This window comes from Lagopus muta, chromosome 2 (assembly GCF_023343835.1).
Source record: "Lagopus muta isolate bLagMut1 chromosome 2, bLagMut1 primary, whole genome shotgun sequence".
In the NCBI taxonomy this organism is placed as follows: domain Eukaryota; kingdom Metazoa; phylum Chordata; class Aves; order Galliformes; family Phasianidae; genus Lagopus; species Lagopus muta.
Window position 1 is genome coordinate 72,583,057 of NC_064434.1, and position 23,384 is coordinate 72,606,440.

The 23,384-nt window shown below is 42.9% G+C and overlaps 2 protein-coding genes across 5 annotated transcripts in view; one reads left to right on the forward strand and one right to left on the reverse strand.

Annotated features, from left to right (window-relative positions):
* NID1 (nidogen 1) overlaps nucleotides 1-19,284 on the reverse strand; it is a 53,132-nt gene extending 33,848 nt beyond the window's left edge. The window contains exon 1 of one of the 3 annotated variants that reach the window (XM_048938370.1): nucleotides 19,258-19,284. In XM_048938370.1, coding sequence (XP_048794327.1) covers nucleotides 19,258-19,269 — 12 coding nt within the window. In that variant the 5' untranslated portion in view covers nucleotides 19,270-19,284. Of the gene's footprint in view, nucleotides 1-3,096; nucleotides 3,338-18,858; nucleotides 18,942-19,257 lie in introns of those variants that run through there. The other 2 variants (XM_048938371.1, XM_048938369.1) reach the window with 2 other exon arrangements.
* Nucleotides 19,285-22,173: 2,889 nt separating this feature from the next.
* The window catches only part of GPR137B (G protein-coupled receptor 137B), a 28,796-nt gene continuing 27,585 nt past the window's right edge, over nucleotides 22,174-23,384 (forward strand). The window contains exons 1-2 of one of the 2 annotated variants that reach the window (XM_048938380.1): nucleotides 22,174-22,410; nucleotides 22,570-22,708. In XM_048938380.1, the coding sequence (XP_048794337.1) occupies nucleotides 22,340-22,410; nucleotides 22,570-22,708 (210 nt within the window). In that variant the 5' untranslated portion in view covers nucleotides 22,174-22,339. Of the gene's footprint in view, nucleotides 22,709-23,384 lie in introns of both variants that reach the window. The other variant, XM_048938379.1, reaches the window with a different exon arrangement.

A 23,384-nucleotide genomic window follows, 5' to 3' on the forward strand; every position in this document is an offset into this window, starting at 1 on the left:
TCTTCTTGCTTATGCATGCAAGCACCCCTACTCCCGCTGCTCAGATGGATGACTTGTGTTTGAAATATTTCATACAAACTCTTTGCTCTTCATCACATCTGGTGCGTGCAAGACTGCATGGTCCCCCACCTACAGTGGCATTTAATGTAACATTAAGAGAAAATACAATCCGGACTAGTTAATGTCACTGAACAGAATAGAGATCATGAGAAATGACCTAAGGTTTGGTCTTCCTCTTTTCATCCTTTGGGGGTACACTTCTGACTATTTCCTACTGTGCTAGAAAACTGAAATTAAGTATTAATTAAGTATTAAGTAATTTAATGCAGCGGAGACAAAAATACTAGCCATTCTCATTTTGTGTTTCTACTTTATAAATGAGAGATGGTTCAGGTTAAGGAGAATGTTTGGTTGCTAGCACTCTATCACCAAGAAAACATTTGCAAGCTATTAGATGAAAATAAATACACTGGCTGAGCACTTTGTGAAGAGATCTGAATGTAGAGAAAGAACATTCATCATAACTAAAAAATGTTTTTAGTCTTTGCATTTAGCAGTACATACATATTTGCAATATGAGAGCAAATTGCATGATTTAACTTCATTTCTTTGAAGCTCACATTGATACGTTAAAGCATGAACCCCAAAACGCAGAGAGGTAATTTAGAATAAACATTGGATTTTATTAAAGCATGATTGCAACCTGCTGTGGGGAAGCTGCTTTGGCAGGGGGCTGGACTCATTGATCCCCAGAGGTCTCCTCCAACCCACCTGTTCTGTGATTCTCTGATCATTCTCATCAATGGGAAAGGGGGAAAAAAAAAGGCACCAGGTGGGCATTTTCTAAAGGCCAGCTGTAGAGCACATCTTTCCTTTTAGGGTACAATTCTGTTTGAATGGACAGGAACTAACACAGATTTATTTTTAGCATGTTAAACTTCTGGATTACATGCATAGCTGACATACGTTCATAATCTGTAGCAGAACAAATTACACAGTCTATCACAGTCCTATCTTGAGAAATTAAGTGAGGAGAAGGACGTAAGAAGCAATGAAGTACTTCTACCAAAAGAAAAAGTGGGTAGCAAAAAAAGTTTCAGACAAATGGCATTTTTTCCCTGTCCAGTTAGGAGGCTTTTTAAGGATATGAATACTTCTGAGGAAAAAAATAAAAAAATAAAGAGCTTAGCAATTGAATTTATTCGTATAAAGCAGGGTCAGTAGATTTAAATCAGTAGAACTTTCTAATTAAAACATGACTAATGATTAACTTAAGCAACTCAAAAATTAACAATTAACAAATTGCACCAAGCTTGACTTAATGGACTCTGATTCCTCCCTAAAAAGAAGTCACTTCCAGTCTTTCAGCTTTTCCACAGCTGTGAGCTCCACTGTGAACTGGAAAAGTCTGAACAGAAGTGTGTTATAAAAACAAATAGGTCAGAATGGGCTAGCAATAGGATTCAGCATATAGAGCTCTCATAGAAAAATAGAGTATGTGAAAGTCTCGTGTTTCAACTTATGTTAAATAAACATTCTCTCTGCCTGCCATGAAAAGAGCTTCGTTGCTGGGGATTTTATGACACATTGATAACAAACAATTGTTCCTCAGAGGTCTTTGCCTTTTTATCTGCATGTAGAGGTAACAGCCTGGCTCCCCAGCTGTTGGGAAAATAGGGAGAATCCAATAATCCATGAATGCTTTCAACCAAATGAAAATGAAAGTTGTAAAAAACAAGCACGATTTTATCGTGCAGAATCGTACAGAAGTATGTACTTCATCCTGAAAACTCAAAAGCTTATGAAAAACATCTTTTGTGTACTGTATATATGCATTTTATACCATGCTTTAATTTATGAACTTGGTAATATTCACTGACTGCTGGAAACCCTTGAGAAAATTCTGCTTACTGAATAACGTCACAGAGCTCAGTAAGCACTCACTGCCAGCATATAATAAAACTGTACTCTCTGGAGGTGCATGTAAGGCTGCTCAGTACCCTTCATGACACGCAGACTCCTTTCTCTACCCCATACATTTTCTGCTGTGCTTCCACTGAGCAATACTTGTGACAGATTAAACACGAGATAAAAGCCTCCTGATAGCACGCAGACTGATCCTAAAACACCTCTGCTGATCAGATGTGCCCAAGCAATCATGCTAAAAGGGCCCAAAAGCTGATTCTGGAATGACCTCTGCACCCACATTGTTCCAATCCAAAATCCCTGGGCACACCACAGGCCCATACCGAGATCACCAAGCTGAGGAAACCCAGTGGTGTTACCCAACGTGCTGCTCTTTGGGAGCTCTGTCCCCTCTCTGTTGTTTATCTGACATATCACTGCTATTATCTCAATGCCTGACACACAGGTCGCTCCCCTACCTTCCAAGAACACGTCTGTGCCTTGAAAAGAGCATTTCCACGTGAGCTGGATAATCAGTGACCCAGCCAAGAGCCTGGCAGGCAAGGCCATGAACTCGGGGACAAACTGGAGGCTGGACACCCCTCACGTTTCCACCCTTCATCTTCACCACCAGCCTCAAGTCACAGCACCCACTTCAGACAGAGGCACAGCCTGAGTCCTTCAATCTTTCGGCACAGACTCGAGCACGTGGGAACTACACCCAACCTTGAATGACCGCGGCCACGTGGGGGTCTTGCACTTTGCAAGCACGGGAACTGAAAGGTGCCGACTTTCTCAAGCACGTCCATTAGGATCGGTCCCAACCATCGGCCTCGCTTCACTGTAGCCAACGCTTTCAACCCCGCCCTCAGGAGCCGACGCCTCCGCGAGCCCCTCGCGCACCACAGCGCTGCCGTGCGGGCGCGCGACGGGGTCCGCTTGCAGCCTACGGTTCTCCCTCCGCGCTGGGGCTGCGAGCAGCTGCGGTAGCTCAGCGACCTCGGCGTGCTCGAAGCACAACGAGATGCCGTCCGCACGGAGCGTGCCTGCGGACGGCGCTCGTCCTGGACGGGAACCGCGCCGGACTGCGGACCGCCGCCCGCCCGCGCCGGGGCTACAGCGAGAGGCAGCGAGCGCTCGGTACCCCGCAGCCAACGGCTCAGCCTCCCCCCCCCCCCCGTCCGCACTCACGTAGAGGGAGCGGACGGCGGCGCCGTAGAAGTGCAGCGCCGTGCCCAGCTCCAGCGCCGCCGAGCGCGTGTCGTCGCCGGGCTCCAGCGCCGCATCCCCGCGATCGGCGCCGTGCGGCAGCAGCAGCTCCGCGGGCAGCGCCAAAGGCAGCGCCAAAGCCAGCAGCGCGCAGGGCGAACAGCGCGGTCCGACGCCCATCCTGACGGCTCCCGACACGGCGGCGCGGCCCCGCCGCTATAAGTGCGGACAGGGGGCGGGCCAAGGGCGGTTCTGAGAGGGGAGAGCAGCCCCGGGACCCCACGAGGCCCAGAGGGGCAGGGTCTAAGGAGGTCGGTGAGTGCTGCGGCGGTCTGATGAAGTTGCAGCGCTTCGACCCCGTCCCCTCGCTGGTGGGGTTGCTTTGGAATAGCTGACATACTGAAGCGGAACAAGTTAATAACTCGATGTGAAGCAAAACTAGGGATCCCCGCACCACTTTCTGGTATCACCTTGACACTATCTGCTCACTATCAGAAGGAAACAAAGAAATGCACAGAAAAGTGTTTTGTAAATTAACCTCATCCATGCCAGAGCTTCATCCAACTGTAAAATAAAACTCATAAAGCAGTCACAGAATCATTAACACGGTCAGAAGAGAGCAGTAAGATCACCGAGTCTGATCATCAACCCATCCCCACTAATGGGCCACCAACCACATCCATCGGGGCCACATCTATATGTTTCCTGAACACCTCCATAGATGGTGACTCCACCACCTCCCTGGGCAGCCCGTTCCAATCCCTCACCACACTTTCTGAGGAAAAACATTTCCTAAGATCCAACCCAAATCTTCCCCAGTGCAACTCGAGGCCTTTACCTCTCATCGTATCGCTTATTCCTTGGGATAGGATGCTGACCACTACCTCACTACAACCACCTTTCAGGGTGTTGTAGGGACTGATAAAGTCTCCTTTCAGCATCCTCCAGAATGTAAATAAAGTCTCCATTCTGTAAATGAAACTTCACTGATGACAGGAGTTGTACAGAAAAGAGGTATGGGGCATTGAAATAAACTCCATGCCTTCCTGTTTCACAGTCTGGTCCTGCTCTCAAGAAACACCCAGAATCAACAGAAAATGGATGAATTTCATACATTTTTCCAAAACTCTCAAGCAAAGACATCTCTAGAAAACAACAGCTTTTAAGGAATATATCTGACATTCCCACAGAATGTTTCTTCATCATCATTAGCAACAATGTGTGGCTGTATTTCATGAAGAAGCTGCTGAGAGACATTGCCCAATGCTCTGGGATGATGAGAAGCCTCCTTTCTCTCCTCACCAGCCAGTTCACACTGTACTTTCACCTACAGCCTCCCTCCGTGTATTCACAGCTTGTCCATTTGTAACTGGTGGATTTGGGGGTACCTGGCTAAGGGCCAGGAGTTAAGGGCAAGCCGTGCTTGTGCAGTGCAGCTTCATAGCTAAGAGAAAGTCTAAATTAAACCCTATAACACTTCCAGTACCTTCTATGTATATTCTCAAAACACATAAATTTCCATTGAGCCTCAACCCCACTCTTCCTCAATACAAAACTTAACTTGAGCCAGAGGAACGTCAAAGCATAGAAAGGAAAATCTGAGGGTGAAGTCTTCCTGCCAGATGCATATGGTTCCTTAATGTAATGTCCAGAATTTGGAGGGTAAAAACCACTAGAAAAACAGATTTGTAGCAAATCTGAAATGGATTTGAAGGCTGTGGAGTTAACTGTCTGGGCACTTAAAACAGAGTGAGAGCTATGATAAGGCAAATCCCTTGTTTGTGAGTCAGTATATTGAGATTGTTTGGTCTATTTTTAGGTTAAGTGGAGGAATGCAGCATTTCTGTTGAGTAAGTTTACTGCGTATGCATCTCCCACAGTGATGAGTAATGAGAACTGTCAGCTCTCAAGACTAAAAACTATTTTGTTTAAGTTGTCCTTTTTAGCATCACCAGAATATCCATCATGCAAAATCTTCCAAAACACAGCTCTTAAATGCCAATAATATTGCATTTTCAGTGGCTCACGAATTAGACCTAGCAGCTGTTTACAAAGCAGTGTGGCTCTCAGAGCAGCCAGTGAGATCCTGCACAGTACATGAGCAGCTTTTATCGAGTTACTCAGACAGAAGTGACCTTTTCTAAAAGGATATGACAAAACCAGCTTTCCAGAGATTGCTTGGGAGATCAGAGATCTCACAGAAGGTGCACTACTGGACACAGTTTGAAGTGGAATATTTTAAAAGATTAGAGGATCTGAGGGAGGGATATCATTAAAGAACAGAGTTGTGCACTTGGCTGGACAATAACGGGGAAAAGATTTGATCTCTCTCTCCCAAAGATATGAAGCATCTTTCATTCAAGTATTTGAAGGGTGCTGCAAAACAGCGGGAGGAACTGCATCAGTGAGTTATGGGGAGTACAGATAAGCAGGGATCAAAATAACTAAAAGAAAGCATGAAACCAAATAGCAGAAGACATTTCCTTACCATAGGATCTATTTTCAGGAGAATCAGAGATCAAGCATAGTGGAAGCAGAATGACAGGAAGCTTTGAATAGACCATAGCCAGACTAATTCATTGCAAAAACTAAAAATATACTGTCATGAATAATTCTATATTTGATCCTGGAATGAGGCAGCCCAACAGATTTTTAATCAAGTTTCTATGTTGATGTGGCACTACAATAGCTCGCAGCTATGCACACACATACTTGAAAGGTTCCACTGCCTACATGTAAGGAGATGTGGAAAAGAAGATTGCAGATAACACCACCCCAACCTCCTCCCAGGATCTGTGAACAGAAAAGGGGTGCCAGAGAATCCTCTGTGCTAGCTTGACTGGAAGAAGGAATGCAGTGACCAGGGTCCTCATGGTGATCATCAGCTGTTCAAAGATGAGGAAGGATTCTAGTGCAGGGATCATCAAAAGACAGAGTAACCATTAAGAACTAAACTGGAAGGAATTGATCGTTTGTGATCATTTCAGGAAAGAATAGGACTGAGGTCTGCTGAAAAGGAACATTTTTAAGAGGAAAGGTTATAAGAATCAGGTCACAAACAAAGGCAAGGCTGGCAGGAAGATGGCAAAGTGAGCATCATGAATTTAAATGACTGCCTTGGCACTTAATAGTTGCTGTTCACTGGAGTGGGAGATCATGAGATTCCCTCTGCAAGTCTAAATGAGCCTATATCATTGTGGGGATGATAAGATTTAGGAGCAGTTTCTAAATATATATATATAATGTTTTCCAGCAAAACAGAAAGAGACTAATTCTGAAGCTCTGTTAGAAGCTCGAGAAGAGACGCACACGATGAGCAATATTAAATGCAACTCTCTACATCAGTGCAGGGTACAAAAGATCATTAAGTGCCTCCATTTTGTCTCACTGGGAGATCTTGCAGGGCAACAAATCTTCCTTGGGAATGCACATCCTGTTCTGGAGAGCAGCAGGGCAGCAGTGGGGATGTGTGACAGTTAGCCAGTGACCTGATCAGTAGAGAGACTGCTGGGATGTAGCAACGCATAGCAGTCACAGATGAGTAGCTGTGCACAGTGGGGGAAGAAGCTTGGGAGAAATACTGGTTCTCAAGCCCCTTCCTAAGCCATCTGCTTGGAGGGAACACATTTCCAGGGTTACCCATGAGGTTACACTCACACAAGTGTGTGAACACTTTTCTTCATCTCAGCCTATAATGTTGAAAAAAGGAGATGGAAAATGAAATAGAGAAAATATTAATATAAAGAAATTGGGTAGATAAAAATAGCCTCTGTTCTCCTATCTGTCATGTAGCCACATGGAAAACATGACCATTTTTATTGCTTCCTTTTTGATATTTTATCAAAATATCCTTCTGGTATCCTAAAGCCCGTTGACAGAAGAATGGAGCTTCTAATCCAGGAAAAACACAGCAATTTTTGTAGTAACAGAGTTAGAATAGGGAAGAAAGGTACCTAGTTAGCCTTCTATAGTTAGTTAGCCTTCTATAGTTAGTTAGCCTTCTATTTAAATTGTGAGCGCAGCGCTAACTATTCCAAGTCTTACTATTCTGTCATTATCTAGAAGGTGAGCTTTGTGCAAAAAGACTCCAAACAGACACTAAGAAATGACCGCAAGTTTGTTAAAACGCACAGGAGTCAGGAAGACAAAATGTATGACCAGTTTCTTACACATGCAACTAAATGATTACAATATGAACATTGTTTTCAAACAATGGGAATGGGATGTGGAAAAGCAATTTGAATGGACAGGAAGGCAGATACGGAAAAGGTATCCTTTATCTCCTGACTACTCTGAAACTAAAGGAATAATAACCTGGTCTTGTACAGATCTTGCCATGCATGCTTCAGAGCAGAAACAGTGAACACAAGGAAAATTCACCTCCTTGTAGTCTAGTGATGGCATAGTACTTAATGCGTTTCTTGTTAAGCCATCACTTCAGATTAAACTTGCATCCAAACAAATTTAGCATTGCTAAATTTTATATTCTTGTATTTTACTTGAGCATTTACTTTCACTGCATTGAACATGAATTTCAGTTGAATGTAGAACACAAAAAAAGGAGTGGCATGAGTTCCCTGCAGCAGAGCTTCTAGATGGCAAGCAAGAAGGAAAGAGAGGCCAAGTACTTTGCTGGCAAAGGCTGGAAATTCATTGACAAATGGTTAGTACAGAAGGTCAGCCTTAGCTTCTCTATGAACATTCAGAAGTGCTAGTAAAGTCAGACACTCAGGCACAGTTTCTCCTAGCAGCCAAGCTATTATAAGAGTACATGATTTCTCAAGTGAGTCTAAATAATCACGACAAGTTAAAAACGAAATATAATTCATTCTTCTCTACCATGACCTGGTGATCCCTTTCAGAAGGAAGAGGGCTTCTTTCTGAAACTTATTTAGCAGTGGAATCCATTGCCTACGGCAGCAAAACCTCAGCAGGGAGGACACATTACCTTGAGCAGTTGTGAATAAAACTGAAACCAATTTTCACTGAGAATAAATGGTGCCTTGGTACAGCAAAAGCCAACAGTTTGAATCATTAAAAAAACAACAACAAGCAGACAACAGAGCAAGAATGGTTGAGGGAAGAAATACTTTGCCCTTAATAAGAATGAGGTGCTAAATGTGCTATGTCTCAACACTGGATTGTAGTTCATCTTCACATGTAAAGATAGGTGAGGAAGTGAGAAAGCCCAACACAGATGGAGAAGTGTTCATCCATGCTTGGCTAGACTGTACACTAGATACTGAACTTACAAGCAACTTCTTCATAAGTAGTATCAAGAATTTACTGTATATTTTTAGTCTAAAATTCTAATTTGTGTGCATAAAGATACAACATTTTAAATCAGTTGAATATAATACCTATAGTCGGCTGCAACATATCATGCATTTCACCTATAATACTGAAAAAATACTTTTTTTTTTTCTTTTTTCTTTTTATAAACTGTATAAAGCCTGAAACAGTCCAGACCCCTGAAAATAGGAGTAGTTCCATGAATTACAGCTATTTATTCTTCCTGACCTAAGGACATACACTGCTGTTCACTTCGCTTGGAAACTGCAGACTAATGTAAACAGTGGCCCACTCCCTTCTTCCCAAACATAGTTGAGAGCTTTAGCCTAACATGTAGCACTCTAGCTTTGTCACAGAACAATAATAAAAAAACAACACGAGGATCTGCATTAAGCAACTCTGCACAGAAACAAGCATGCTGCCTGTGAGAAAAGAGGCAGCATTTGCAAACTGCAAGGTTGGTGAGATAACTTATTCGTTGAAGAAGTGACGGGACAGGAGCAAGAGTAAGAGCTCTTTCAGCAAAAGGTTGCTGAGAGCAGTGTGTGCTTGCAGCCCATACTCCCAATTAGAAGAAAGATGGGGTGCGATTCCTCAGGCAAGGGTTGGTTGTGTCCAAACAGTGTGGACACAACAAAGCTTAGGCTAACCCCTAGGCTTTGCTGGCTGTGTCCACACTAGGCAGCCCTTAGCCTGGGACCTCTGCTCGGTTACAGTAGCTCTAAGACACACAACAATATATATATGTATATAATATATAATATATAACATATAATATATGTATATATATATACATCCATATATATATATATATATATATATATTTTTTTTTTTTTCCTCAGAACATGGTGTCAAAAATAAAGCAAAGCATTATACACCAGTCGTCTAGTTACAGCACAAAACTGCCATGTCTTCCCTGGTTCTTAATGCCCCATGAGCTCTCTGAACCAATCATGACATCCTCCTCTTCTACCTTTCCCCCCCAGCAGCCTTCTGCTGCATACCACTATGTCTCTCCCAGCTTCCTTCCCAGTCTTTTTCCGAGCAGGCTTTTATAAACCTTTGGGGAACCCAGGGCTGACCCACTTCATGGCTCATTGACCAGTTCTCATTCCTTGAGTTTTTTCTCAGAGAAACTCATGTGCCTCTTCCTTTAATTGCAAAATCTTTTATGATTCCCTTAAACTTCCTGCCTGAAAAACGTTTGAATGTTTTCCAGCACCACAAATCTTTCAAACCCCAGTCCTGCCAGTATGGGTTATTCTTACTTATGAGTAAGGGCACTAAAATAAAGGGAACGATTTAGGAAAGTGTTATTTTAAATAAGACAATCTAAATCTGGTCCTTAATTCTCTGCTTTCTCATTAAATACATTATTTTTCATAAGTGCATAAGATACATTTAATGCCCTCATCCCTTTAAACAACGATCTGATCCAGCAGTCCCACGCATCTTTAAAGCTATTAAGTGCTATATGAAACGGCCGTGTAGAGACCCATATTCAGCATGCATACACAGCTTTAACAGTCTGAAAATACTTGGAAACATTATTAATAAAACCAACAATGTGGTGGGAAAAAAGTATGTTCTATGAGATACGTTTTAATTTATAAAAAGACTGGTTTTTGTGGATACTGGTACTTATGTTTATATCCTCTGAGCAGAGAATCTAAGTCCTAAAGAAAGAGCCACAGCCTTTGAACAAACAAATACATTGTGCTCTTCCTGAGGGAAATCTACTGCCCTCTGCTTCTTCCATGTTAGTAAGTACAATTCAGTCATTGAAGTATGTGGCACTGGACTTTTCCTCATCCAAAAACGTCAGTGTTTGCTGCAGCTTATTCCCTGCAGCAGAGCTCAATTCAAAGCAGATTTTCATACAGCAATCACAGTTTTATAGTGAAAGCACTTATCATGATTACTGTGTCAAGTCTAAGAACCTCTCCCTTTGACCTAAGGAACAGTATTACTCCACAAATAGCAAAATGAAAGCGCCAAAGGAACACAGCTGGTCCACCTGGCAAGCCAGAAGACAGACAGGAAACTCAGCAGAGGTTTCCTGACACCAGAAGCAGCTTTCAGAGGCAGAGCAGATCATGTTTCTTCCCAAGGCAAATGCTGCTTTCAACCAATAACCCTCTCTGCAGGGATCCAAAACCCAGCAACCTCAGGAGAGCTCACTAGTTTAACGTATTTAGGGAGCTACCGCATAACAGACTGCATGAGCAAATAAATCACAAGTAGAATATAGAGACAGCTTTTTTTTTTTTTAAGGTGAATATGTAACTGTGTTGCTAGCTGACAGCCTGACGAGAGGGGCATATCACAAATTACAATTCAGTAAGCATAGAAAGACAGAACATTTGCAGCAGCTCCCGTTTTGTGAGGCAGAATTAAAAGGCTGGTCTTAAATATCTACAAGCTGTTTCTGATCATTACGAATTGTGCCATAACTTTGAACACAGGAAATATGTTTCAGAGTGAAGTAAAACAAACAGGCTGACTTCACACAACAGCAGCAGCGCATCTCCCCTCCAACAGCACAGTATTTCTCAAACACCCAGCTGTCCAAAGACAACAGAGCACAAATACAGAAGCATTAGAGAGAAGCTTCTGCTTGGAACAATTCTCTCCCAAATAGCACCTTGACATCAACAACATTTCACATAGCCAACTATAAGCAAACCCAACTTCATGTTCTTGTTTGCTGACACTCACTTTCACATACCCACCAGCATGCCCTGCACATTTTATGAGTGTTCTCAAAAGCCTGGGAACACTCCTGCCTGAACGTTTGCAACCTCAGTCCTTGTATTTATCTCTCTTATGTGTTACACTCACAGAAGAATGTAAAAGTACACTGCTCTTATTATTTCACTGCCACTAACTTTTTTTTTTTCTTTCTATTTTCTAACGGTTTTGAACATTTCCTACAGTGTAGCATTCTCTCAGTTTCTGACTTCAGCAGAAATCCCCATCAAATCACCAAGACCTCTGCCATTTCCAAAGAGTTCATCTTTGCTAAAGGTGCTTTTCCCCTCTGGTAGCAGCAGCCCCAGATCTCACATGCATTGGCTGAGCACTTACTGGGTTACTATCCCAGCACCAGAGCCAGATGCAATAAGCAGTTGCTAGCGTGGTGGAGCTGGGAAGAGGAAGTCTGCCACTCCTGACATTAAGGACACCTTTTTTCAATGGAGAAGGAATGAATCAGGGTAGGAAAAGAGAGGATTTTGAAGAAGAGTCAAATGAGGATGGACTAGAATGGTGGGAAAGAGGACCTTCACTATTTAAGTCAGAGGATCCAAAACCAAACCCTTTATTGCCAGAATTTGTGCATGCAAATTACTCTATTCACTCTAAGAGGGCTGATCACACAACAACAGCAAGCAGAAGAAAAATGTGGGCCACTCAAGTCTGCACAAATTCCCAGAGCTACTCAAAAACTCCCAGTGTTTGCTGACTCTGCTGGTCTTTGAACCCTGCATGAAACATCTCTCTCCTTCCCCCCCCCCCCCCCCCCCCCCCCAATAAAAAACAAGCCACCCAACCAACCACTAACATATCTCTTCTCTAAATATCTCACTTATCTTCAGCAAGGAGAGTGAATTATCAAAATGAGCACCTTTGGCCATGAAGGGAGAAATGCTGCCAGCCAGGTACAAGGACAAGGGTTTGAGGAAAGAAAAGGGCAGGTGTCCCTGATTCCTTAGACACAAGAAAGGCACTGGTGCCATTCAAAGAGCAAAAACTGGGTCAAGTTAGAGCCAAACAAAAAGACAGAGCAGCACATAGGAGGCTTAAGCTGCGTGCTTAAGAGTTACTTCTTGCTGAGACTGACTTCTGCTTCTTCTGCTTCATGTAGTTTCATGTAACTTTTTTTCTGTCTTCAGAATCCACTCAGTGAATGTTAAACAGCACTCAGCACTGCAGGAACTCAAACTGCATTTCTCTCCAATCAAAGATATAATGAAGCAGACACTGAGGGCTCCAGATGATTTTCCCATCAGAGGACCCACAACTGTGAAGTCAACCATTAGGGCTCCAAGCAAATGCTCTTCAATATGCATGAGCTACAGTAGGGGAAACTTAATACTGCATATCTTGAAACCTCTAAAAAGTGACTTTTCTGAGTTGGCATAGGATTGCTTGAGAACAGCCAAGCAGCTACAACCAGCACAAAGGAAGCAAATCTCACCACAAAGGATGCATCCATGCAGCCAAGTTTATGCTATAAGAGGTAAACCTCCATTCAGCAGCTCTGCAGATATACTTGAGCACAGAAACAGCCCAGACAAATACAAACAATTAACAGATCGAGTCCAGGGGCTGATGTTTCCAAGCCTTACACACAGAAAGTCAGACAAACGACCGATTCTTACCAACTTTTTGCTGCCGCAACGGGGACAAGGAAGCAGCAGCAGCACCCTCCGCTGGTCTCTGCCGTAAATGCAGCAAACGAGCCGGTGGGAGCCGCTGCTAGACCTGTTCTATAACTTTTACAGAAAGAGAGCTTTTTACTCAGCATACCGATCGAGCAGTCCCTCTGTGCGTGGTCTGCAGCTGCCTCCAGTCGCTACAGACGTGGCTTTTGTCAAAAGCAAGAGCAGCGATGTGATCGGTCAAGCACAGAACAAGCACAGAGCTAGAGAGTTATTAAGTAGTATCAACTGTGCTCCATACGTGAAGAAGGTACATTCCCCAAAAAGTCGAATGCTAAATAGCACTTAGAGTAACAATTTTATTTCGAAGCTTGCAATAACCTATTTAACTTTTCCTCATCATCATCATTTTTCCTTCCTCAGGATTTCAGGCCATTTGATATACATAAAATTCCACTAAAAATAAGACAACCTAAGCAACTGCTCTCCTTACTGTGCATAAGGAAGACAGGCTTAAGAGTTAACTTTAGCATTCTTTCATTTGACCCAAAAGCAAACAGCAACTCGCTGTGCTTAGCTACATCCAGCACACACCATCTTGTTTCTTCTTTGAATATCAGCCTAAATTACTGAAAATTATTAAAAACTCATTTTGCACAGCTATAGAAAATCTTTAGTCACATGGACATATACAATAAAAAAAAGAAGGGTGAAGATATGGGGGGGGGGGGGGGGGGGAGGAGAAAGCATGAAAAAGCTCCAGAAAGCTCTGTGATTTTTCAGGAGAGTCATGTATTGGTAGAAATCAGCCCAAGCTGCCATATGTGCCCAGGTTTGGAGAAAAAAAAAAAAAGTAGTAGCTAAAAATGTAGCTAAGTAACTTAAATATTAACTTGGTCAGTTATCCCCCCCAGTGAGGATATCTTTAATGAATTTCTCTCAGTCTGACTATGAGACGACACACATCTCAGAATATTCCATACACATTAATCAGACTCAAATTCAGCTGCTTGGTTTCATGCATTAAGGTATTTTGAAACTGTGTATGTTTTTACATTCATTAATCAAATGAATATTATATTTACTTAAGATTTACTTTATTTTTTTAAATCTGAGCCATCAAGATGTGAAAAATAAAAGGCAGCAGTTTCAATGAAACATCCTCCACATGGCAGGGTTCAGAGGGAACACAGCTACATACAGAAGCACATCTCTTAAAACGTTTTAACAGCAAAAATGATTGAGGTCTTTTTAGGACACACTGTCTGTTCCATAAGAGGATTGGAAATCTGCCATTATATTACTGGATTTTGCTCCAAAATAAACTAAAGCCAGCACAGCTGGAGGTGACAGATGCATGTCCAGGGTAAATACCTACTCCTTGCCCTCCTTCCCAGCTGTTAAAGCATTCTGGCCCTGCTGCTTTCACAGCATGTAGTACTGGACTGCTTCTACCCTCTCTTCTCAGCAAAGCTCCTCAGCTCTCCTCATCCTCTGCATGCTGAAATCCCCCAGATGATGCTCAGGCCAAGAATCCCAAATATCCTGTAGTCACAAAGACCTCAGGTACTCTTATACAAACCCCTATTTTTCCAACCTATGTTTCTCTTATATCTTGTACCCTACTAACAACCATATCACTTCCCAACAGCCTGGTTCCTCCCAGAACACTTGTGGTACTCCCCGCTCTCATTGCTGAATGAAGCAAGGATCCTGTGGGCAAAGAGGTGCTGAAGGTAACACTGAAAAGCACTTGCAAAGGGTGCAAGCTTCCATTGACAACCTTAATTCCACCATCCCCTAAGTTTTAAGAACTTAGTAAAATTTTTATTACTTTGTAAAGATGCCTAATTAATATAACAAACATATGAATACAGGTTTATGAAAAGAAGCAAAAAAATGCAAAGCTTTTGGTATGTTGGAATCTTCAAACAACTAATGAGAATTATACAGACAGCTCCCCAAAGCTTAGAGATCTTCACGGGACTTCCTTTCTTCAAGCAGAAATTTTCTTTAATGTAGTTCCTACAATAACATCTGAGGCTCTTCTTCTTCAAACTCCCCTTTTCTCTTTCTTTCAGTATTCCATTTCTGTTGGGTATTTTTTTTTCTCCATGCTTCTACAGTTCCCTGCTCTGATCCACCCACTAGCCAAGTTTTCCAGCTGGGCCATCTCAAGTCTAATGCATTCAAAGTTCTGTCATGGTATAAACAAACATAAATAGCGTGCACAGTCATCGAGCAAGGAGCAATCCTCTTCTCTTTTACTGTGTTAGGAGCAGCATTAGCTCTATTTGGAAACACGATATATTCTTGGCACTCTTCCCCCAACAAAAGCAACACTTTGTTAAACCTGCTCCCATCAACTTTGTCATATATTTTGATGATTTCAGGGCAGAGTTCAATTTCTGCCACCGAGTCAAAACCAGTGAACAAATTAATTGCTGTAGAGGTGCACAGAGCAAAGAATGGGGGGGGGGGGGGGGGGGGGACAATCCTGGTGACTGCTTTGCAACAGAACCAGCTTGGAAGGGCTGCTAGCTGGGACAGGAATCCACCTGTCTGCACACGGCTCGAGGCAAAAGCCTGCAACTGCTTCTGCATCTCTTCCAGGAGAGCTTTATGGAGAAAGCAGGCATCTCCAAAGTCAGTACAAAAAACAAACAAAACCAAACAGATGTTGTTAGGACACACTGTGACAGAGGGAGAAAAAAGAAGCTGTGACCTGTCTCACTCTAGTCACTCTTTCTGAGGCGATGAGCAGAAGCAAGCCCACTGTTTCTCTGGGCCCAGGGCTCCTACACAACCCCAGATGTTGCCCGTACACGTGGATAACCCTAATGGCACCAACTGCCCTCGGGGCCGCGTCACGCTCCCCGCGCTCTCCAGGTGCGTCCTCGTCAGACACAGCCCGGTCCTCCGTCGCTAGGGGGCGCTGTGGTGCCGCAGCGCTGGCGGCCCGCTGAGCTGGCGTCGACATTTTGGGGCGCTGCTGGAGGGAGAGGTTTCCTGCATGAACGTCATGGAAGAGTGAATGGCAGCGGGCCCTGCAAGTCAGCCGGCAGCAGGAGGGTAACAGCACAAGCACATACCTATTAGTGTGCGATACTGCATTCAGAGGATGCATGCACGTGAAGCGAGGAGGGTGCTGTCGGCCAAATCTTTGTTAGATGCTGAACACACAGCAGCTGTGAACTGCAGTTTGCTCCCTGGTTTCAGTCCTGGAGTTGTATGTTTCTCAGCTCCTTACAGATGCCTTACGTACAGATTCGTTAGTAAACAAAGAAGCCTCATCCTGCAGAAACTCACTCCTGAGCAATAGGTTTGACCAGTAGTTCAACAGTTCTCTACCCTCTGCAGAGCTACAGCACATTGAAATTCCAGGCTCCATCATCTGCTGCCAGCCAATCTGGTTACCATTTTCTGCCCCACTACCCTCCCTCCTCCCCCCCCCCCCTTTTTTTTTTTTTTTAGTATCCCAGAATGGCCATGCTGAAGTTCTGTAGGCCTCTCACCACCAACAACAAAAAAAGTGTCTTGATGACTGTTCCAAGGACAATTATACTGCTGAAAAGTTTCTCCAGTGCCAATCCAGAGGGCTCCCTTGTCAAAAACAGCCTCCAAAGGCAGAGGAAACACGAGGCTGCTCCCTAGCATTGCACAGCTCTCTGAGCTCACCTGGCTGTTAGCACTCCTTAGAGCAGCTTTAGGATACTGAGGTTAAAAGAATACAAAACCCTTTAGGCAATAATTGTAGAAGCAGTGAGCAAGATCCAGGTCCTTTTCTTCCAGAGTTGATATCCAGCTGTCTGAACTGGCAAATAATCCGGGCTGAAACAGATAATTTCTAACATGTGGGACTTTGTTAACTGGGAAACAGATGCTTCATATTGTCTAATTATTAGAAACCAAGGGAAGAAAATAAATAGATTTTCTTTGTTGGTTGTAACTAAAAATCATCCTTGCTTATATAGGCTTTTCTTTTTTAAAGGCTTTTATGAAGAGAAGATGTTCTCTGCCAGGACGTGTTGTAGGTTATAGGAAATGCCAGACAGAAGAGTAAGCAATCCTTAGCACTGCTGTATCTCCCCCTTTTTTTCAGGCCACATCTGTCCTCTCTTTTCTAGTCACCTCATACCCAGCTAACTGAAATATCTAAGGGAATTCCCACTGCAGAGAAGTACCTGGTTTCTGTAGTTCCTCTTTTAGGTGTCTTTCCTACTGGGGGGAGGGGAGATTGCAAAGAATGGATAAACCCTAAAGCAGAGGAAGTGCTGAAGGCTAGCAGAGGGGAGGATGTATATACTATTTCAGCTGTTGAGGATTTAATGCCTCTGAGTTACAGAAGCATTCAGGAAACTGAAGGCTGGGAAGAACTATTTAAACAGTGAAAAGGAAGAAATCTTTTTCAGGGCTTTTTAGTCTTACATCTACAGAACGTTGAGATTTCTGTTAATCTGCAAGGAACATACAGCACGGACAGAAATTTCAGAGTTTAAGACTTCTTACTGATACAGAATGAAGAATTCATCTATGAGATTGAGTTTGCTCTTATTGCATGTTGTGCAACAGGGAATTCTGCAGAAGGGACCAAAATAAGTTCATAATCAGCTAATAGAGGCTAAAGTCCAACATAGAACAAAGGCTTGAAAGTTCCAATGCATCTATAATGGAATCTGTCCCTTTCTAGTTTCCACTAGTTGAATAACATGTTTAATTCTCCTAGAAGTTTGTTTCTCTGGTCTAGTACCAAATGAAGTTATCAAACCACATATTTCTTGCTTTAGAGCTACTTTAATTACTCTGATTAGTATGTAAGGGTGAGGTCCTGCACTTGGTGCATAGGCATTATTTCATTGGAAGCCAGTCGAAGTGTTGGCTGCCTTAAGGATTAGAACCCCACATTTGTACTGTTGTACGCCACTGTATGACCTAAATGAGATTAGAATAATAAATCCTGATTTATTATAGGGCTTTATTTAGATACATTTTGAGTACGAGGGTCTGTGTCAGGATTAATTATGAAATGTAGCATGCCCCAGCACTGAGAAAGCTTAACAACACAAGGACATTTTTTCCCTTGAGAGCACTAGTTCCCAGCCTTCTGTCTGGCTTTCGTCAGCATTGCTAAGTGTTGAATGGCCCAGAGATGCTGGATCCCAAAGATGGTGACGTAGTCTGTGACTTGGAGATAAGCCCACAGTGAGTGAAGGATGGAAGTATCCCATTGGCAGCCTGAGTAATCATTCTCTGCAATGCAGTAGCATTCAAAAAGCATCCAATAAGGTTTTCAGAAGTCAGAAATAAATGAGAAGTTACTGTTTCAGGATTTATGTACTGTGTGGAGCAGACACTAGTTGAGGTACCTACCCAGTAGTTAAGACAGGTTCCCTCACCTTTTGCAAAGGAAAGTCCCTTCTTCTCAGTTTTGTAGCCCCCAGCTCTCATCAGGAAGCCTGATACCTTATCATACAGCACACAAATTACAGTGGCCTTAGTATTTGACGCAGAAGGTGTATGCTTGCACAACGGTTAAATTCATCCAGCTTAACAGCCATACTACTACAGGCTTAAGAGGAATTTGCCCTTCCAAGTAGTAGTTTAACCAGAACAGGAAGGAGGTGGGAATTAAAGTTAGTGAACTTCAAGGGTATGGGATACAAACTGAAGAATGAAGGTTTAAAAGTGCTGCGGTAAAGCCAGGTGCATTCAATCAACATGAATTACACAGTATCTTTACTTTCCTCTAAATCCTAATACTCCTGGTCTCAGTCAGCTGGCTGACCAATCCATCTACAGCAGATTTCTATTCCACTTGCTCAAAGATCCTTTACTCTGTTCTCAAAATTTAAACCACGGGAACCAGGTACTGGAAGAAATACAATCTGAGAAATCAAGAAGCCTCAAAAGGATGAAAAGCCTCCGAGTGCAGCTGAGAAAAAATTCTCTGGGTTACCACATGCTACAATTGGAAAGATCAACGCGGTTGATGTGGCAATACAGGAAGTGTAAAAACAAAGCAATTAGTGAGAATGGAAAGGTGTTACAAAGAAAAACTAAAGGTGCTCACCTGTCACCAAAGATCAAGGCTAACAGAGAAAACTCCACACAGAAGGAATCTCCAACCAGAGATCCTTCCCTAGTGGCAGTCAGCCCTTAAATGAGGTCTAAGAGAGGTGCAGCCAGGCTCCACCCCTTCTGGTCACAGAGCTGAATTGCCTTCACCTGTGCTCCCAGGGCTGATCAGGTCCTTTCCCCAGTGATTCAGGCCATGACTTGACGGTTCTACACACCCCAGTATAGAATCAAATACGAAGATGGTTCAGGATCTAACAAAATGTTGAATTACTTTTTTTTCTTCACTTCCTAGAAGTGTTCATTTCTGTCAAACCCCTTCTAAAATCTACACACAACATGGTGGGAGTCCTTGGGTGCATGGTAGCACGCAATGATTCACTCACAGTCTTACCAGCAAGTTCATTAAGTCCAAGTGACATCAAAGACAAGAGCCTTAGACCTCTGCACAGGAGCAGAGCAACACTTCAACTTGCAGAATCCAGATGCTTTGTTATATACTTTTGATCATTTCAAGTCAAATGGCAGCGTGACAGACTGGCTTATCAACCTTTTGAACCCTCAAGCTCCACTCAGGTTTATTCGTTTGGACAGTGACCCTTAGAAAGAAAACAGTAATGCAAACAGATCCTTTGGAATTGCCTAACATCCCTCAACTGCTGGCTGAACTTTTAAAGGGCTGGAAGGCTGCATGAGTAGGCCTATGAAGAAGTTTCTTGTAATGTTACAAAGCAGTTTCTCAATGAAGTTTGGATCAACTGTCAGCAAGGACACAAGGCTGTGACACTGTGCGACCACTGCTCTTTGCAGGAGTCCCTTGACAACTCCTGGCTGGGAGCAGCAGCTGTCTTTATCCATTTACAACATGCTGCTCCTGGATGGTGAGTGGGCAATCATCTCTACAGGGGCACTAATTGAAACCAGCGCTTTGTTGACTGGAAACATCTTCCAGCTTCTCTGCACATTTTGTAGTATATTTCAGACACGTGTGTGATTTTGAACATCCTGGTGTTTTGCTGATGGCGTGTTATGGAAGCCTCTACCTTCATTTAGCAAGTTAGAGTCTTATGGTACAAGCTGCTGTTATAAGTCACTGCTAAAAAGCTGTAGAGGGCTCATCACCACCATAGCAATGTTAGCCACAAGTATAGTCAGAATGTCTGTGCTGAGAGCAGGGTGGTGTGTAACCTGCTGAATTTATTGTCACTGAAGTCTGGCCCCAGATACAATGTGTGTGTGCTGGGGTTGTAGAGATGGATGGATGCTTATGGCAGCCTATCAGCAGAACTGGGAAAGGCTAGGAAGAAGCTTTCCTTTTTTTATAGAAGGAAGTATGTATCAATCTAGGGGAGACCTTTTTCTGGTCTAGGAGACAGAACCTTTCCAGTATGTAGCAAAATAACTTTTTTATTTTTTTGTACTTTGTCTGTTGTACCTGTTGTCTAAAGTCCTGTCCAGGCTCTATCTTCCCCATCTTTGCCTAATGAGTACAGATAGCTTTGCTAACAAGCTTGCTTCAGTAACAGCTTTGCTTCCTGTGATCTAGACTGAGTCAGTTTTGTTGTTTTTTTTTTTCACCTGGGCAATATGCAGGATCTAGGAGCAGGTGCTAATTTAAAACAAAGCCCAAGTTTATTTATGTTGAAGTTATAAAATTCTCTTTCCATGCAAGCTGAAACTTATCTGTGTATGTACGTGATTCTCAGTGTTTTGACACTTCATATCCTCACTCCTCTTTCCTGTCACTCACTGTGCGCTCTGTGTGTTCCTGTACTTTGTCCAGCCTACACAGCCACCTGGTGCTGTGAATCCCACTTCTTCCAGGGGCTGCTCATCCAGGATTCCCAGTGCTGACTCCTCCTGGTAAGGGTCTTCAAATCTTACCTAGGTGCCTTAGTAGAAATGACCTAGTTGACAGAAAGAGTGAGAACCCACAGATCCCCTTCCTGTCAACAGGAGCTGACTTTGCTTGGTACCTTTAAAATCAAGCCACTTATATTTCAGTACATAAGCATGGGTTTTGGGACATAGTCTTAAGTGTTAGGTGTGGATGTTTTTAGGGGAGGATGAGATTCAATGGAAGATCTTTTTAAGGCATTATCCAAACTCATACACACTGTAATTATATTAATAAGCACAGTTATAATACTTGTCTTTTTCAACAAAACAGTACTACTGAACTCCTTTTATGGCGAGGCATTAATAATTTGTGTAATTATCATAGTTATTGCCCTGTGCCAGTATCAGCATCTCCATGCTTTGTGCTGAATATTGTATTAGTCCTTCCTGCACGAGGAACTCCTCGCTAAAGGAATCTGTTCTCACTGCTCACTAGAAAGGCCAGGTCCTCCCCAGAGATTGTTCTAGGTAAGAAATACTTCTCATAAGCAGCTTGCTATACATGGTGGAACAGAACATGACAGTGCTCCTATCGTATAGCTAACATCTATCTCAAAAAAAAGAAACCACCTTGTTATTCAGTGATATATGTGATCTAGAGATACATTAAGTGTTTCCATCGTTCTGCAAATATCTAAACCACCAAGTTTCAGTTCTCGCTTCTCACCGCCATGAGTCAAAGCCAGCAGACTGCCATAGCACCTATTCATGTATAGAGTTAATCCCAGGGGCACGTCTGCACACTTGCAAGAAGGAGTGTCTGGTCAGCTGTTGCCACAGTGATAGCACACACAAGCAGCAACCAAGAAGAAGAGAACCTGTAGCTGCATGTACGCTTTGGTGAATTAGGATGTTTAAGGGGATTATTTCTTCCTGCATGCAACGTATTTGGAAGCCTTGATGTGCCTTTTCTTCCATTCTAGTGAGAAGTCTTGTATTAGAAGGAAAAAAAAAAGACAGTAAATGTGTTAGGTTTGTTATGCAAAATTTTGTTATAAATGCAAAGGCATCTGCAATGCAGAGCTGAAATGCTTATTACAATGGTTTTAATTTCGTGAGTAGGTGAGGGTGCTTAAAATTGTTCCTGCTGAAGCACGGCTAAATAAAGTACTTGTTAAATGTGGAACAGGACAAAAAAATCATACAAAGATCCAACGTGGCTGCCACTGGGGAAATGTTAGATACCTACCTGCTTCTTACAGAAAATAGAACATGGCTTAAATAATTTAAAATCCAGAATGTTTTCCAGAGGGGAAAAAAAAGGCAGCTGTAAACCATTTCAGGGCTGCTGCATTTCTTTGTTTCTCAAGGATGGTGGGGATCCGTGCACAAACATCAGCGAAGGGCAGCGTTCGGAGCTGTTCCCTGCCAATTGCTGACAAAGGCAGTCCTAATGAATCATTCTGAATTGTGATCATGTGCTACCAGCCCACAGCGAGCTGCCAAAGAGGAAGTGCAGCTTGTTTTCTTTCATTTTCTTGATTCCCGTGCTGTAGGAAGATGAAAGGAGAAGGAGGAGGAGGAGGCAGCAGCGGCAGCCAAACTTAATAAATAATTCTGACGATTCCTGATATCAAATGGAGGCCCCTGAGTGGGACCCACTGAAAAATGACACCCTTCCACCGACCCTGACGCCAGCTGTCCCTCCGTACGTGAAGCTGGGCCTGACCATTGTATATACTGTTTTTTATTCACTGCTTTTTGTGTTCATCTACGTCCAGCTCTGGCTGGTCCTTCACTACAGGCACAAGAGGTTCAGTTACCAAACTGTCTTTCTGTTTCTGTGCTTGTTTTGGGCCTCTCTTAGGACTGTGCTCTTTTCATTTTACTTCAAAGACTTTGTCACAGCAAATTCTCTCAGCCCCTTCATCTTCTGGCTCCTCTATTGCTTCCCCGTCTGCCTCCAGTTTTTCACCCTGACCCTGATGAATCTTTACTTCACACAGGTAAGCAACAGATATTTGATTAAATCTGACAAGATAAATTATTGTTTTGTAAGATTTGTGAGAAGGATGTAATTTCCTAATGTACTTTGGCAAAGCAAAAAGCAAATTTCAGATAGTTTAGTTTGGAATTGTAACATTTGATCTGTGTGCAAGCGATCGGTGTTACAGAGAACGTGGAGCCTGCGGTGATCATTTCGGGAATGGCAAATAGTGTCTATTGTCTGTGAAATGGGTGTCATTTAATTTAAAGGGAGGGAAAAAATATACAGGAGAGCTTGAAGGCTCGATGTCCAAAATACTGTTCTGTTATTATTCTTTACTATTGTTGTTACTGCTTATCTTAGGCATTATAAGCCTCCTGGCTTAACAGACCTCAATCTCAATAATTTTGCAGGCATCCCCCTGCTCAGATATTTTGTAAGTCAGCTGAGATAGTTTTCAGTGGGGAGATTTCTATTCTGTATCGACAACCAAAATGCAGATCAAGTCCTGCTGCAGACCCAAGAAGTTCTTATAATGGTCTGTGTTACACACAGCAGTGAGTGTGGCCCCAGTACATGCTAGGTGCTGTACAGAGGTGCGCTCTCTGATTCAAGGACTCTGTGTTGTAAAGGTAAATCAGCTGTGTTATGAAGGAAGCAGCATCTCTGTATCAGAAAGACACCTTGAGAACATA